The sequence below is a fragment of the Camelus dromedarius genome, chromosome Y (genome assembly GCF_036321535.1).
Source record: "Camelus dromedarius isolate mCamDro1 chromosome Y, mCamDro1.pat, whole genome shotgun sequence".
NCBI classification, from domain to species: domain Eukaryota; kingdom Metazoa; phylum Chordata; class Mammalia; order Artiodactyla; family Camelidae; genus Camelus; species Camelus dromedarius.
In genome coordinates, this window is record NC_087473.1 from 13,145,175 (window position 1) to 13,161,727 (window position 16,553).

General features: G+C 67.6%; 1 protein-coding gene across 1 annotated transcript; it reads right to left on the bottom strand.

Annotated features, from left to right (window-relative positions):
* Positions 1-425: 425 nt before the first annotated feature.
* LOC135320359 (uncharacterized) lies at positions 426-2,945 on the bottom strand. Its single transcript, XM_064483440.1, has 5 exons — positions 2,482-2,945; positions 1,741-1,888; positions 1,193-1,252; positions 881-992; positions 426-751 (listed from the first exon to the last, which is right to left on the bottom strand). The coding sequence occupies exons 1-5, from the start codon at positions 2,901-2,903 to the stop codon at positions 426-428; spliced, it is 1,068 nt and encodes a 355-aa protein (XP_064339510.1). The 5' UTR covers positions 2,904-2,945.
* Positions 2,946-16,553: the final 13,608 nt, after the last annotated feature.

Sequence of the window (16,553 nt, forward strand, 5' to 3'; positions counted from 1 at the left end):
CCAGCCCAGGAGAGGGACGGGACGCGACCCGGGAGCCCACCTCCTCAGCGTCTGGAGGCCTTGGCCATGCGGCCGGGGGCGGACGGAGGGGCCCAGCTGATCCCAAACGCGGAGGCAGTCGGACGAGGCCCCAGGGAGGGCCGAAGCCAGGAAGTGCCGACGCACATGAGGGTGCCTGAGGAGGCCCGCTCCTTTCTCGGACACCCCTGGGACGTTCACCGAAAGCTGAAAGCTTCGGTGCTCTGCGCGTGCGCCTGGGTCCTCCGGGCCCCTGGCTCACCCTCGCGCCCGCTCCCTGGGCGGCCTGGGGTCGCCCCGCTCCCAGGCTTCTCTCAGCCTGCCTCTCCCCGATTGGGAAAGGGTCCGGGAAACACTCTTCACCAACACCCCCAGCCCCCCGGGCTCCTCAGGGACGTGTCCCCCTCTCAGTTACCTCTCCCGGCGCCTTGCTCCCTCGGGTAGCAGCGCAGGGGGTTGGGCCACAGGTCCTCGCCGATGATCTGGCAGAGGGAACGGGCAGGTCGGGACAGGGCCCACACCCCTTCCCCGAGCAGCTGGCCACCGCCGACGTCGCCATTTCCGACCAGGCCCCGAGGGACCCCCACCTCAGCAATCCCGTTAGACCCGGGGCACTTGTGGCCTGACAACCAGTTGAGGAAGTGAAGGCTGACGGTGTCCTGCCTGCGGCTGGGGGCTCCCCGTTCGTAATCCCAGAACCACTGGACTGGAGTGGAACTATACGCCCTATAGCCTAGAGGAAGAGTGGGGATACGGGGAGGGATCGCCCTGGCCCAGCGTCCAAGGCCTCCGGGGCACACCCCGCCCCGCCCCGCCCCGCCCCACTCCGCTCCCTTCCCCCATCCCGGGACAGCCCACCTACCTGCGAAGCTAAGGTGATACTCCTTAAGGATCACTTGGTTGCACAAGTAGGGCTTGCTCCGGAAAAAGAACATCAGTCTGCAGCGGTACTCGGGGCGGCCCAGTTCCTGCGCCTGCCACGCCCAACAGCAGGAGAAGAGTGAACTCTCGTCCCGGCCACCTAAGCTGGCCTGCCCGGCAGGGATGAACCACTTCCCCTTCCGCTCTCCCGCTGCTCACACCCAGCCCTCGGGGACACCCGGCCCCCTCCGCCCCGCATCCCCCATCCCCCACCCCCCACCCCCCACCGTGGCCTCCGTCTGCCCGGCCTGACCTCCAGCTGGATCATGTAGCTCCGCACACCTTCGTCTCGGTCACTGATCAAGGCCGACAGCTGGGGATGATTCACAATCTTCAGTAGGTCAAGGAGCCTTCACGTGTTACGGCTGGAAGAGCCACAGCCAACACAGCCAGGCTGGGGCGAAAGGAAGAGACCAGACAGGCGATCTGCCGGGACTCCGGGCGCGCACTGCTGCCCACCCCATCGCCCCACACCTCCGACCTCCTCGGCCCCTGCCCTGCCGTCTCACACGCACGTGGAGGCGGGGTTCCGGCCTTCCCGTGCATCTTGGGCTGTCCGCACCCCCTCGGGGAACGCCTGTTCCCTCGATCGTCCCCGACATTCCAGCTGGCCTGCGTGTGCTGGGTGCAGGCTTGTCACCGCGGGCGGAGTCGGGATGTGCTCTGCCCCCGTGGACCCATGCCTCCTCTGAGTAGGGGACGCCCCAGGGGTGCTGACAGGAAGCCCCGGGCCTCTGAGCCGCCCTCTGCGGTGAGAGGAGTCTGTCTGTATGGCTAAGTCTGCAGCTCCGGGGGACTCACAGGGTGCAACGGGGAGGGCACGTGCTTCTGCCTGCACGAGAAGGCCCGGTGGAGGCCGGGCTCGGAGCCCACCCGAGGGCGTGTCTGGGGTCCCGTAGTCTTGCCCGGGACGGGGGCCTCTTGCAGCTCACACCTGGCCGCGGACGACCTGGGTCCTTGGCACGGACGTGGCGGCAACATATCCACAGCCTCTGGCTGACTGGGATGGGTCCTGCACGCCCACCGGTCTCCTGGGATTTCCCCCGGAGACTGCACACTTCCACTCTCTGCTCTGTGGGGAAGGTGCTGGGGGCTCTGCGCGTGCTTTCCACTGTTGCCGTGTGCCCCATGACCCCAGGAAGGCTTCCCCTGCAGGCCCCACGCCAGAAGGTTCCACCCAAATTTGGCGCTCCCACGCCTGCACGTTTGGCCTTTGGCCCTCAGCGCCCTCATGCTGTGCCCTTGCAGGCCTCCATGCCTCCACTCTCAGGCCTCTTCCCTTGGCCTTGGCGCCCGCCTTCCTCGCTTCCTCCTGCCCCTTGTTCCGCCGCTCCCAGTCCTCCTCTTCTTTCTCCTCCTGCTTCCCCTCCCCACCCTGCCCTGCGCCCCCGCACCCAGACCCCCGGCCCTGGCCCCGGCCCCAGTCCGTTGCCGCCTCCCCTCCTCCTCCCCCTGTCCCAACCTCCTTCTCGCCCTGTTCCCCCTCCTCGGCCCCCTCCTGCCCTCCAGCAGCAGCCAGCCCCAAGCAGCAGCAGCAGCAACAGCAGCAGCAGCAGCAACAGCAGCAGCAGCAGCAGCAGCAGCAGCAGCAGCAGTAGCAGCAGCAGCAAGTATACAGGTTTGGCCCAGAAGCCGGGGATGTCCTGGATGATGGCTTTTCTTCGATCCAAACGAGGCTCCCGCCTCCGTCGGATCCTGCGCTTGAGCCGCAAGTAGGCCCCGCTGGCTTGGGCGTTCACAGCGCTCTGCTCTAACTGAAGGGCCCCCAGCGCCTCCAGCGGGCTCAGAGAGGTCGGGGGTCCGCTCCCTGGCTCTGCGCGCCCCTGCTTCCGGGGCTTCTCTTCCCGCTCCTTGGCCTGCACCTCCTCCTCCTCCTCCTCCTCCCGCGGCTCCTGCTCCTCCTGCTCCTCCTCCGCCACCACCTCCTCCATGTCGTCCGCCAGCAGCGCCAACGCCTCCCCCATGCCCACAACCTCCGCCTCTGTCGATGCAGCTGCTGCCGCTGCCGCCGCCGCTCACTCCCGCACGGCCTCCACCCTCAGGCTGCTGGCCTCCTCGCACCTGCCACCCGCTAGTGCCTGCTCTGTTCCCAGCCCTGCCATGGCAGCGGGAGGCCCGCGGGCCCCTGCCTCCTGAAGGCCCCCTCCCACAGCTAAGGCCACCCAGGATTCCTGGGGAGCCCCGCCTTCCCCGGGCCCCCGCCTCACTGGCCCTGTGGCCCTGGCCCTGAGCTGCGAGCCGCAGCTGCCAATGCCGAGGAACAAGGAGCGGGAGGTGGAGGCGTAGCACGTGGCCGGAGGAGCCGGCCGAGCGGCCGAGGTCCCCGCGCGCAGGCGCTGCCGCTGGCGCTGGCGCTGGCGCTCCGCGCTTGGGTCTTCCAGGGCTCGCTGCCGCCCGGACCCGGCGGCCTGCTGTGCGGCCCCCTGGCAGCTGGGGCGCATGGGCATGGCCTCGTACCCCATCCCCGCCACGCCCCACGAGGCCCGTGGGAATTTGCAGCTTGGCTGGAAGGAGGCCCGAGTCGAGTCGGGCCCAGGCCGCTCGCCCCACCTCCCGACCAATCGGGGAGCGGCCAGTGGGCGTCACCCTGCAAGGCCCCGCCCCCCAGCCGGGAACCCGGCCGGCCGCCTGGCCTCCGCAGCCCCAGCTTTCAGCCCAGCTCCCTGACCAGCTTCCAGGGGGCACCTGGGCCGCGCGCTGCCTCCAGGGAGGCCTCCGGCCTTGCATCTCTCTGGCACTGCCCGGCGGCCCGCTGACACCTCTTCGGTGTCTGTCACCTCCCACCACGTGCCCCCCACCTCCCCACCCCACCCCCAACCCCACCCCCGACCACCTGTCACTCCGGTTTCACGCGGCCCCTTCACCCCCTGGGAAATCTGCTAAGCTCCAGAGGGAAAGACAGCCCGGGTACTTTGCTTCCAGCCAGTGTCTGTCAGAGTTGAACTGCTCTGCTCTAGGGGACAAAAGCCATGCAGCAGCGTGTTCTCTTTGTCTTCGCTCTCTCTCCCTGTCTCCCCCTTGCTGTGACTCTCCCGCGTCTCTCTCTGTGTGTCTCTGCGCCTCTCTGCGTGTGGCCGTGCGTGTGTGGGTGGGTGTGCGTGTGAGTGTCTCCGCTTCCGCTCTCTCCCTCCCTCCCTCGCCCCCTCCCCTCCCGTTCCCGGGATCTCTGTTAGCTCCCACAGACACATAATGGCTTTCAGAAAGCTACCCTGCCCGGAAATAGAAGACCTCTCCGCCCGGGCCAGCGGAACCCCACAGTCTGGACGTGGGCGTGTCCACACCATTGCACGACGGCCCTTCCTGTGCTAGAGAGGCCAGGCCGTGCCTTTCTCCCAGCCAGCAAAGGTGACCGGCATCCGTCGCCGCCGGGATCGCCCGACACTGCGCAAGACGAAGCCCTGGCCAGCCTGTGCAGAGAGAGACAGGCAGAGGGACGACGCGGTTTGCCGGCACGCTGGACCCACCCCCCCCCACCCTCCACCCCGCCCCGAACAGTGGTGTTTGGCAGCCCAGACAGTAAGGTGTTTAGGACGCCACCCGGGTCGGCGGCCACCGCACGGCACGCCTTCAGCGCCGCAGACGGAAGGAAGTGACTTCTGCCCGCAGTGTGAACGCCCTTGGAGGTGGTTCCGCTCTCGCCCAGCCTCCAGATGAGCACCCGTCCCAGCCTTCGCCTTCACTGCAGCCTTTCTCGCCGACAAAGCCAGTGTGTGCCACTTGCTAATGCAGCGCTGCTGGTCGGCCTCCCGAACCTTACCAAACAAGCAAGGCAAGGTGTTTCCTGTCGGCCTACTCGGAGGGAGGACAGGACGCGTGTGCCGCCGCCAAGGAGCTCAAGGTTCAAAGGCGGTTGTCGCTCTGGGGGCGGGGGCGGGGGCGGGGGGCCCTGGTCTTCCGCACGCGGCAAGCAATCTGCCCTATCCTATTTCCTGCGTCCTTCGCACCTTCCCTGTCTCTCCAGAAAGCACGGGACTTCCCCACTGCCTCTTCTGGCAGCCCGGTGATTCCAGCTGGCCCAGAGTCGACGTCCGTTTCGAAAGCCTGTCACGTTTTCAGGGTCCGTGCACGCACGCCTGCCTTCGAGCCACACTCTCAGGCCTCCTCACCAGACACGCACACGCACACGCACACGCACGAGCGGAGGCACACCTGCACGCGTGCAGACCTATACGTCTACACGCTGCCCGCCGTCTGTGTTTCCAGGAGAAAGGATTTTTTACCTGCGCCCCTCTCGCCCCGCTCCCGCAGCCCGTCGTGTGAGTCCTTGTTCTCTCCCCGGATATTGCTGCCTTCCGCCCGCCTGGGTTGGCTTCTCTCCCAGCTGCCTTTGACTGCCGGACCGCGGGAAGCACACAGGCACGACGTCATTTCCCTTGGTCCTCTCTCACCAAGCGGAGAGGAATCTCAAGCTGTCTGGGGCCTAGCCGTCTTGGAGCTCACCTGTCCCTTCCTGCCGATGTCCCGGGCGCTCCAGTGCCCCCAGTGAGCTTCCCAGCGAGATGCTCGTGCCCTCCTTTGCTCTGCACGAGCACGTGTCTGCCCTGAACTGCCTTCTTGTTGCCTCTCACACGGCCTTCGGAGGCCCCTGGCAGCCAGGGCTCTTTGCAAGAGCTGTCTTCCTGTAGCACAAGAGGGCCAAGTGTAAGCTGTCTTGCCGAAGCGTCCCACACAAGGTCCTTAAGAATGTGGGGATCACCGCCTGTCTGAAGGAAGAAGCCAGTGAAGCCGAGCAGGGAAGGGTCAGGTGGCCGCCCTTCCCGTCCTGCCGTCTGCCGCAGAGCCTGCCGCGACACACACGGGCAGGCGCGCACTCACTCACAGACACGCACGCTCGCACGCACACTCACGCGCAGAGCCACCTCGGGAATCTTGCAGGCCCTGGGACCAGAGATCGTGCCTCCCTGGGGCGGAAGGCAGCATGCCTTTTCGTGTGCCCGGAGCCCTGGCTACCACTCAGGGGCCTCAGGGGCTTTGTAAATGTCAGGGCTACCGTTCGGCCTCTCTGGATCCTTCTCTGCTGGCCACGCCCACGGCTCAGGTATCCCTCGTGGCCTACACGTCCCTCAGGCCACACGCTCCAGGTCACGGGTGGGCCAGGCCACATCCAAGGGGCCGACTTAAGACGGGCGGTGACCCGTCGGCGCCCCCTGGCCCAGACCTCTCGCGGGTCGCCTGTGACAAGAGCGGAGGACGGGCCGCAGCATCACAGGCCAGAGACGTGCAAGGCGCCAGCCGCACACGGACGTGCGTGCATGTGAGGCGTGATGGAGGGCAGGGAGCCGGGGCACCTGACAGGGGGGCTCCCGGCCACAGTCAGACAAACAGACACAGATGCATCCGCGGCAAGAGGGGAGCAAGACGGGCAAGGCCCACCCAGAAACTGCCTTTCCACGCAGGACACCAGCAAGCCCCTGGCCAACGTCCGTACGCCCGACCCGTCCTGCGACAGTGGGAGCCTGCCCGTGCGCACTTCCATCGATGAGGGAGACCAGCGCCGGACATGTCGTCGCGCCTGGGACTGCCCGGGTGCCCTGGTACCCGCAGGGGCGGCACGGAGGATGTGGGTCCTCCACCGTGGGACAACACCTGAAGGTAAGGGCCCGAGTGAAATGCCCCAGCAGGCATGGCCAGTTCCCACGTCCGTCTGAGCTTTGTCCGAGCCCCAGGAAGAATCCCACTTAAGCCGCGTCGCGTCCTCCAGGTTGGACCGCAAGGCCCGGCCACGGCACCCGAGCCTACGGGGGCCGGCTGCCTGTAAGCCTTCCTCCCCTACCCGTTGCCGGCTCGACACGTTCCCCGCCTCCACTGCAGGGCAGGCCGGACCCGACCCCAGCCGTGGCGCCTACGGGCGCTTGGGGCGGCAAAGGTCGAGCGAGCCTTGTGAGAACCCTGCCCAATCATTCCTCGAGTCTCTCCCCTTTGGCAGGTCCTTCTCAAGAGCCCTGGCCAGGCCTAGAGGCCTGAGGGGCCGCGGCCCTGCGGGGCGCCCACCACGGCCGCCTCAGCCCTCCCTCTGGGCCCCAGCCGCAGGGTCCCTGCAACGCAGCTGCCCTCGTGCCTTCAGAGCAGGGGAACCTAGGCACTGACCTGGGGAAGGGGCGAGGACAGCAGCAGCCCGAGCGGGACAAGAGGGGACCTCTGCCACCCTACGATTGTACACGGAGGCTCTCCGGCCTTCGGGTCCCCAAACCCGACAGGCCGCAGCTGGTAGCGGACAGCCGGTGCCGCTGGGAGGCCAGGGAGGGCTGGGATCCATGAACCTCCCACCGCAACCCTCCACGACCGTGAAACGTTCTGCTGGGGCAGTCGGTCAAGCACACCCCCAAAGTGCGGCAAAGCAGGGGCGCTGTGGGGTGTCGTCGGGGACAGAGATGCTCACCACGCGGCCAAACTGCAAGGGACCGGGAGGGAGAGAGGGGGCACGCACCGCGCTCTCCCAGGCCCGGCTGTCCCACAGACGGTGCCTAGCTTTGTGCGGGGACCTCAGGTGTCTCCGGAAAGCGGCTGTCCCCTCGGGAAGGACCCCGCCGGGTGCTGGCCACCGACTGCCCTCCCCATCCCGTCTCATCCCGCCCCCCACCCCAGACCTGCCCACTCGCCACCCCCCTAACACACACAGCCCCCCACCGCCTGCCGCCATCCCTCCCACAGGCCCCTTGCCCAAGATCTGTCTGCACCAGGACTGTCCCCTTCCGGTGGCCTGATGCCCAGGCAGCTCGGGGCTGTGTGTTGGAGGGATGTGTGGCTGGCAGTTCCCTGACCAGGACAGAGCCGCAGGGACTGTGTCCCGAGGAGAAGCGTGAGTTACTCTGAACGTTCGGGCCCCTTAGCTAGCCAGCGCAGACTCGGGTAGAAGCTTTCGGCCTACGTGTCACACAGCCTGAAGAGCGGCACAGCCCGCCACGGCGCAACGCCGGTGTGGGAGAGAGGGGAGGCGGCACACTGCCGGTCTGGGGCGGCGCGGGCCCTGCGGCCCCGCCCCCTGACCTTCGCCCCTCGGACTGTTGCGCCCCACGAGGAGACCCCAGGGAAAGGAAGGCGCTCACGCCCCGGGAGGCCTTTCCAGCAGGGGGAAGGGGCTCCTGTCTGCCACTTCCTCTCCTCCCCAAGACCCCGGAGCCTGAAAGCCAGCAATCTCGCTGCTGCCCCAGCCCCCGGAGGCGCCGGTCTTTTCCGCTCCCGCCCAGCCCCCGCCCGCAAACAGCCCGGCACCCTTGCCCGCCTGCTCCCCTGCTCCCTCACCCGCACAGCCTCACGCGCCGGCACGGGGCCACAGCCGCAGCTCACGCCCGCCTTTCCCTCACACTTGCTTGGACCCCTGCACCGCCCCACCCAGCCAGGGCTGAGCGGGGTCATGCCCGGAAGGATTCCACACTCACAGCCTGCCTCCTGGGGCGCCTGGGGGTGAACAGGGACCCTCGGCTTAAGAAGTCGCCCGTCTGGCGTGGGGCCGACGGCTGGCGCACACCCCAGACGGAGGGGGCTGAGTGAGGCTCCGCGAGCAGAGTGAACACTGAACCCAAGCCACAGCGGGCCACGAGGCCCCTACCCGCCAGCACCGGTCCCCGTCTCCTTCCCCGGCCCACGCAACAGGTCCCCAGCGCACCAGCCTGTCTCTTTCGTTGCTTCCTGCTCCGAGACCCTGCCCTGTTCGGAGGCAACCTGGCCTCCCCGGAGCAGCAGCCGAGTCCTGCCCTTCCCACGTCCTCCACTTCCTCAGGACCGCCTCTCTGCCACACACGGGCAGCCGGTTCAAAAGCCCCACCGGACTGGGCCGGAACATCGCCAATCGGCGACCCGCGAACAATCACACAGGACGGGAGCAAGACAGGAGCACTCGTTAGCTTGTTGATGTCTCTCTCGGCCTCATTCCGGGTACGTGCTGCCCACCCTCTGCAACCTCCACTGGCGATCCTTTCCTCGTTCCTCTCCGTTGCCCCAGACCCCGGCCGCCGGCCTCCCGCGTCTGCACGCGCCTCCGGGCTCTCCTTCTACTCGGCCGAACTCGCCTGCTCCGTCGCCTTCACCGCCAGCTCTGCAGGACCACCGACGCGTGAGAAAGCCTGCTCGCGGGCACGCGTGCACAGAACGACACGGACACGCTCGGGAACAACACAAGGCGTAGCTGAAGCGGCCTGTGTCCAACAGACAACCGGAGAGATGGCGCACAACAGGCAGCACGCCCCGCCCTTTCTCCCCGGCGCCTCCCCGCTGGCCACCAGCCAGCCTGCGGCCCTTTCCAGGCCGTCCGGGTGGAGCCAGGTCGCTAAGGGATGCGCCTGGACATTCAGGGAAGACTGGGAGAACCAGCCCAGGAGAGGGACGGGACGCGACCCGGGAGCCCACCTCCTCAGCGTCTGGAGGCCTTGGCCATGCGGCCGGGGGCGGACGGAGGGGCCCAGCTGATCCCAAACGCGGAGGCAGTCGGACGAGGCCCCAGGGAGGGCCGAAGCCAGGAAGTGCCGACGCACATGAGGGTGCCTGAGGAGGCCCGCTCCTTTCTCGGACACCCCTGGGACGTTCACCGAAAGCTGAAAGCTTCGGTGCTCTGCGCGTGCGCCTGGGTCCTCCGGGCCCCTGGCTCACCCTCGCGCCCGCTCCCTGGGCGGCCTGGGGTCGCCCCCGCTCCCAGGCTTCTCTCAGCCTGCCTCTCCCGATTGGGAAAGGGTCCGGGAAACACTCTTCACCAACACCCCCAGCCCCCCGGGCTCCTCAGGGACGTGTCCCCCTCTCAGTTACCTCTCCCGGCACCTTGCTCCCTCGGGTAGCAGCGCAGGGGGTTGGGCCACAGGTCCTCGCCGATGATCTGGCAGAGGGAACGGGCAGGTCGGGACAGGGCCCACACCCCTTCCCCGAGCAGCTGGCCACCGCCGACGTCGCCATTTCCGACCAGGCCCCGAGGGACCCCCCACCTCAGCAATCCCGTTAGACCCGGGGCACTTGTGGCCTGACAACCAGTTGAGGAAGTGAAGGCTGACGGTGTCCTGCCTGCGGCTGGGGGCTCCCCCGTTCGTAATCCCCAGAACCACTGGACTGGAGTGGAACTATACGCCCTATAGCCTAGAGGAAGAGTGGGGATACGGGGAGGGATCGCCCTGGCCCAGCGTCCAAGGCCTCCGGGGCACACCCCGCCCCGCCCCGCCCCGCTCCGCTCCCTTCCCCCATCCCGGGACAGCCCACCTACCTGCGAAGCTAAGGTGATACTCCTTAAGGATCACTTGGTTGCACAAGTAGGGCTTGCTCCGGAAAAAGAACATCAGTCTGCAGCGGTACTCGGGGCGGCCAGTTCCTGCGCCTGCCACGCCCAACAGCAGGAGAAGAGTGAACTCTCGTCCCGGCCACCTGAGCTGGCCTGCCCGGCAGGGATGAACCACTTCCCCTTCCGCTCTCCCGCTGCTCACACCCAGCCCTCGGGGACACCCGGCCCCCTCCGCCCCGCATCCCCCATCCCCCACCCCCCACCCCCCACCGTGGCCTCCGTCTGCCCGGCCTGACCTCCAGCTGGATCATGTAGCTCCGCACACCTTCGTCTCGGTCACTGATCAAGGCCGACAGCTGGGGATGATTCACAATCTTCAGTAGGTCAAGGAGCCTTCACGTGTTACGGCTGGAAGAGCCACAGCCAACACAGCCAGGCTGGGGCGAAAGGAAGAGACCAGACAGGCGATCTGCCGGGACTCCGGGCGCGCACTGCTGCCCACACCCATCGCCCCACACCTCCGACCTCCTCGGCCCCTGCCCTGCCGTCTCACACGCACGTGGAGGCGGGGTTCCGGCCTTCCCGTGCATCTTGGGCTGTCCGCACCCCCTCGGGGAGCGCCTGTTCCCTCGATCGTCCCCGACATTCCAGCTGGCCTGCGTGTGCTGGGTGCAGGCTTGTCACCGCGGGCGGAGTCGGGATGTGCTCTGCCCCCCGTGGACCCATGCCTCCTCTGAGTAGGGGACGCCCCAGGGGTGCTGACACGCAGCGCTCGACTGTTGAGCCGCCCTCTGCGGTGAGAGGAGTCTGTCTGTATGGCTAAGTCTGCAGCTCCGGGGGACTCACAGGGTGCAACGGGGAGGGCACGTGCTTCTGCCTGCACGAGAAGGCCCGGTGGAGGCCGGGCTCGGAGCCCACCCGAGGGCGTGTCTGGGGTCCCGTAGTCTTGCCCGGGACGGGGGCCTCTTGCAGCTCACACCTGGCCGCGGACGACCTGGGTCCTTGGCACGGACGTGGCGGCAACATATCCACAGCCTCTGGCTGACTGGGATGGGTCCTGCACGCCCACCGGTCTCCTGGGATTTCCCCCGGAGACTGCACACTTCCACTCTCTGCTCTGTGGGGAAGGTGCTGGGGGCTCTGCGCGTGCTTTCCACTGTTGCCGTGTGCCCCATGACCCCAGGAAGGCTTCCCCTGCAGGCCCCACGCCAGAAGGTTCCACCCAAATTTGGCGCTCCCACGCCTGCACGTTTGGCCTTTGGCCCTCAGCGCCCTCATGCTGTGCCCTTGCAGGCCTCCATGCCTCCACTCTCAGGCCTCTTCCCTTGGCCTTGGCGCCCGCCTTCCTCGCTTCCTCCTGCCCCTTGTTCCGCCGCTCCCAGTCCTCCTCTTCTTTCTCCTCCTGCTTCCCCTCCCCACCCTGCCCTGCGCCCCCGCACCCAGACCCCCGGCCCTGGCCCCGGCCCCAGTCCGTTGCCGCCTCCCCTCCTCCTCCCCCTGTCCCAACCTCCTTCTCGCCCTGTTCCCCCTCCTCGGCCCCCTCCTGCCCTCCAGCAGCAGCCAGCCCCAAGCAGCAGCAGCAGCAACAGCAGCAGCAGCAGCAGCAGCAGCAGCAGCAGCAGCAGCAGCAGCAGCAGCAGCAGCAGCAGCAGCAGCAGCAAGTATACAGGTTTGGCCCAGAAGCCGGGGATGTCCTGGATGATGGCTTTTCTTCGATCCAAACGAGGCTCCCGCCTCCGTCGGATCCTGCGCTTGAGCCGCAAGTAGGCCCCGCTGGCTTGGGCGTTCACAGCGCTCTGCTCTAACTGAAGGGCCCCCAGCGCCTCCAGCGGGCTCAGGGAGGTCGGGGGTCCGCTCCCTGGCTCTGCGCGCCCCTGCTTCCGGGGCTTCTCTTCCCGCTCCTTGGCCTGCACCTCCTCCTCCTCCTCCTCCTCCCGCGGCTCCTGCTCCTCCTGCTCCTCCTCCGCCACCACCTCCTCCATGTCGTCCGCCAGCAGCGCCAACGCCTCCCCCATGCCCACAACCTCCGCCTCTGTCGATGCAGCTGCTGCCGCTGCCGCCGCCGCTCACTCCCGCACGGCCTCCACCCTCAGGCTGCTGGCCTCCTCGCACCTGCCACCCGCTAGTGCCTGCTCTGTTCCCAGCCCTGCCATGGCAGCGGGAGGCCCGCGGGCCCCTGCCTCCTGAAGGCCCCCTCCCACAGCTAAGGCCACCCAGGATTCCTGGGGAGCCCCGCCTTCCCCGGGCCCCCGCCTCACTGGCCCTGTGGCCCTGGCCCTGAGCTGCGAGCCGCAGCTGCCAATGCCGAGGAACAAGGAGCGGGAGGTGGAGGCGTAGCACGTGGCCGGAGGAGCCGGCCGAGCGGCCGAGGTCCCCGCGCGCAGGCGCTGCCGCTGGCGCTCCGCGCTTGGGTCTTCCAGGGCTCGCTGCCGCCCGGACCCGGCGGCCTGCTGTGCGGCCCCCTGGCAGCTGGGGCGCATGGGCATGGCCTCGTACCCCATCCCCGCCACGCCCCACGAGGCCCGTGGGAATTTGCAGCTTGGCTGGAAGGAGGCCCGAGTCGAGTCGGGCCCAGGCCGCTCGCCCCACCTCCCGACCAATCGGGGAGCGGCCAGTGGGCGTCACCCTGCAAGGCCCCGCCCCCCCGGCCGGGAACCCGGCCGGCCGCCTGGCCTCCGCAGCCCCAGCTTTCAGCCCAGCTCCCTGCCCAGCTTCCAGGGGGCACCTGGGCCGCGCGCTGCCTCCAGGGAGGCCTCCGGCCTTGCATCTCTCTGGCACTGCCCGGCGGCCCGCTGACACCTCTTCGGTGTCTGTCACCTCCCACCACGTGCCCCCCACCTCCCCACCCCACCCCCAACCCCACCCCCGACCACCTGTCACTCCGGTTTCACGCGGCCCCTTCACCCCCTGGGAAATCTGCTAAGCTCCAGAGGGAAAGACAGCCCGGGTACTTTGCTTCCAGCCAGTGTCTGTCAGAGTTGAACTGCTCTGCTCTAGGGGACAAAAGCCATGCAGCAGCGTGTTCTCTTTGTCTTCGCTCTCTCTCCCTGTCTCCCCCTTGCTGTGACTCTCCCGCGTCTCTCTCTGTGTGTCTCTGCGCCTCTCTGCGTGTGGCCGTGCGTGTGTGGGTGGGTGTGCGTGTGAGTGTCTCCGCTTCCGCTCTCTCCCTCCCTCCCTCGCCCCCTCCCCTCCCGTTCCCGGGATCTCTGTTAGCTCCCACAGACACATAATGGCTTTCAGAAAGCTACCCTGCCCGGAAATAGAAGACCTCTCCGCCCGGGCCAGCGGAACCCCACAGTCTGGACGTGGGCGTGTCCACACCATTGCACGACGGCCCTTCCTGTGCTAGAGAGGCCAGGCCGTGCCTTTCTCCCAGCCAGCAAAGGTGACCGGCATCCGTCGCCGCCGGGATCGCCCGACACTGCGCAAGACGAAGCCCTGGCCAGCCTGTGCAGAGAGAGACAGGCAGAGGGACGACGCGGTTTGCCGGCACGCTGGACCCACCCCCCCCCCCACCCCTCCACCCCGCCCCGAACAGTGGTGTTTGGCAGCCCAGACAGTAAGGTGTTTAGGACGCCACCCGGGTCGGCGGCCACCGCACGGCACGCCTTCAGCGCCGCAGACGGAAGGAAGTGACTTCTGCCCGCAGTGTGAACGCCCTTGGAGGTGGTTCCGCTCTCGCCCAGCCTCCAGATGAGCACCCGTCCCAGCCTTCGCCTTCACTGCAGCCTTTCTCGCCGACAAAGCCAGTGTGTGCCACTTGCTAATGCAGCGCTGCTGGTCGGCCTCCCGAACCTTACCAAACAAGCAAGGCAAGGTGTTTCCTGTCGGCCTACTCGGAGGGAGGACAGGACGCGTGTGCCGCCGCCAAGGAGCTCAAGGTTCAAAGGCGGTTGTCGCTCTGGGGGCGGGGGCGGGGGCGGGGGGCCCTGGTCTTCCGCACGCGGCAAGCAATCTGCCCTATCCTATTTCCTGCGTCCTTCGCACCTTCCCTGTCTCTCCAGAAAGCACGGGACTTCCCCACTGCCTCTTCTGGCAGCCCGGTGATTCCAGCTGGCCCAGAGTCGACGTCCGTTTCGAAAGCCTGTCACGTTTTCAGGGTCCGTGCACGCACGCCTGCCTTCGAGCCCCACTCTCAGGCCTCCTCACCAGACACGCACACGCACACGCACACGCACGAGCGGAGGCACACCTGCACGCGTGCAGACCTATACGTCTACACGCTGCCCGCCGTCTGTGTTTCCAGGAGAAAGGATTTTTTACCTGCGCCCCTCTCGCCCCGCTCCCGCAGCCCGTCGTGTGAGTCCTTGTTCTCTCCCCGGATATTGCTGCCTTCCGCCCGCCTGGGTTGGCTTCTCTCCCAGCTGCCTTTGACTGCCGGACCGCGGGAAGCACACAGGCACGACGTCATTTCCCTTGGTCCTCTCTCACCAAGCGGAGAGGAATCTCAAGCTGTCTGGGGCCTAGCCGTCTTGGAGCTCACCTGTCCCTTCCTGCCGATGTCCCGGGCGCTCCAGTGCCCCCAGTGAGCTTCCCAGCGAGATGCTCGTGCCCTCCTTTGCTCTGCACGAGCACGTGTCTGCCCTGAACTGCCTTCTTGTTGCCTCTCACACGGCCTTCGGAGGCCCCTGGCAGCCAGGGCTCTTTGCAAGAGCTGTCTTCCTGTAGCACAAGAGGGCCAAGTGTAAGCTGTCTTGCCGAAGCGTCCCACACAAGGTCCTTAAGAATGTGGGGATCACCGCCTGTCTGAAGGAAGAAGCCAGTGAAGCCGAGCAGGGAAGGGTCAGGTGGCCGCCCTTCCCGTCCTGCCGTCTGCCGCAGAGCCTGCCGCGACACACACGGGCAGGCGCGCACTCACTCACAGACACGCACGCTCGCACGCACACTCACGCGCAGAGCCACCTCGGGAATCTTGCAGGCCCTGGGACCAGAGATCGTGCCTCCCTGGGGCGGAAGGCAGCATGCCTTTTCGTGTGCCCGGAGCCCTGGCTACCACTCAGGGGCCTCAGGGGCTTTGTAAATGTCAGGGCTACCGTTCGGCCTCTCTGGATCCTTCTCTGCTGGCCACGCCCACGGCTCAGGTATCCCTCGTGGCCTACACGTCCCTCAGGCCACACGCTCCAGGTCACGGGTGGGCCAGGCCACATCCAAGGGGCCGACTTAAGACGGGCGGTGACCCGTCGGCGCCCCCTGGCCCAGACCTCTCGCGGGTCGCCTGTGACAAGAGCGGAGGACGGGCCGCAGCATCACAGGCCAGAGACGTGCAAGGCGCCAGCCGCACACGGACGTGCGTGCATGTGAGGCGTGATGGAGGGCAGGGAGCCGGGGCACCTGACAGGGGGGCTCCCGGCCACAGTCAGACAAACAGACACAGATGCATCCGCGGCAAGAGGGGAGCAAGACGGGCAAGGCCCACCCAGAAACTGCCTTTCCACGCAGGACACCAGCAAGCCCCTGGCCAACGTCCGTACGCCCGACCCGTCCTGCGACAGTGGGAGCCTGCCCGTGCGCACTTCCATCGATGAGGGAGACCAGCGCCGGACATGTCGTCGCGCCTGGGACTGCCCGGGTGCCCTGGTACCCGCAGGGGCGGCACGGAGGATGTGGGTCCTCCACCGTGGGACAACACCTGAAGGTAAGGGCCCGAGTGAAATGCCCCAGCAGGCATGGCCAGTTCCCACGTCCGTCTGAGCTTTGTCCGAGCCCCAGGAAGAATCCCACTTAAGCCGCGTCGCGTCCTCCAGGTTGGACCGCAAGGCCCGGCCACGGCACCCGAGCCTACGGGGGCCGGCTGCCTGTAAGCCTTCCTCCCCTACCCGTTGCCGGCTCGACACGTTCCCCGCCTCCACTGCAGGGCAGGCCGGACCCGACCCCAGCCGTGGCGCCTACGGGCGCTTGGGGCGGCAAAGGTCGAGCGAGCCTTGTGAGAACCCTGCCCAATCATTCCTCGAGTCTCTCCCCTTTGGCAGGTCCTTCTCAAGAGCCCTGGCCAGGCCTAGAGGCCTGAGGGGCCGCGGCCCTGCGGGGCGCCCACCACGGCCGCCTCAGCCCTCCCTCTGGGCCCCAGCCGCAGGGTCCCTGCAACGCAGCTGCCCTCGTGCCTTCAGAGCAGGGGAACCTAGGCACTGACCTGGGGAAGGGGCGAGGACAGCAGCAGCCCGAGCGGGACAAGAGGGGACCTCTGCCACCCTACGATTGTACACGGAGGCTCTCCGGCCTTCGGGTCCCCAAACCCGACAGGCCGCAGCTGGTAGCGGACAGCCGGTGCCGCTGGGAGGCCAGGGAGGGCTGGGATCCATGAACCTCCCACCGCAACCCTCCACGACCGTGAAACGTTCTGCTGGGGCAGTCGGTCAAGCACACCCCCAAAGTGCGGCAAAGCAGGGGCGCTGTGGGGTGTCGTCGGGGACAGAGA

Coding starts and splice junctions, on each gene's coding strand:
- LOC135320359 (XM_064483440.1), bottom strand. CDS start 2,903: ATGGGGGAGGCGTTGGCGCTGCTGGCGGACGACATGGAGGAGGTGGTG. Junction 1,889..2,481: donor CTGTTGCTGCTGCTGCTGCT/GTTGCTGCTGCT, acceptor CCAAGGACCCAG/GTCGTCCGCGGCCAGGTGTG. Junction 1,253..1,740: donor TGCCCTCCCCGTTGCACCCT/GTGAGTCCCCCG, acceptor AATCATCCCCAG/CTGTCGGCCTTGATCAGTGA.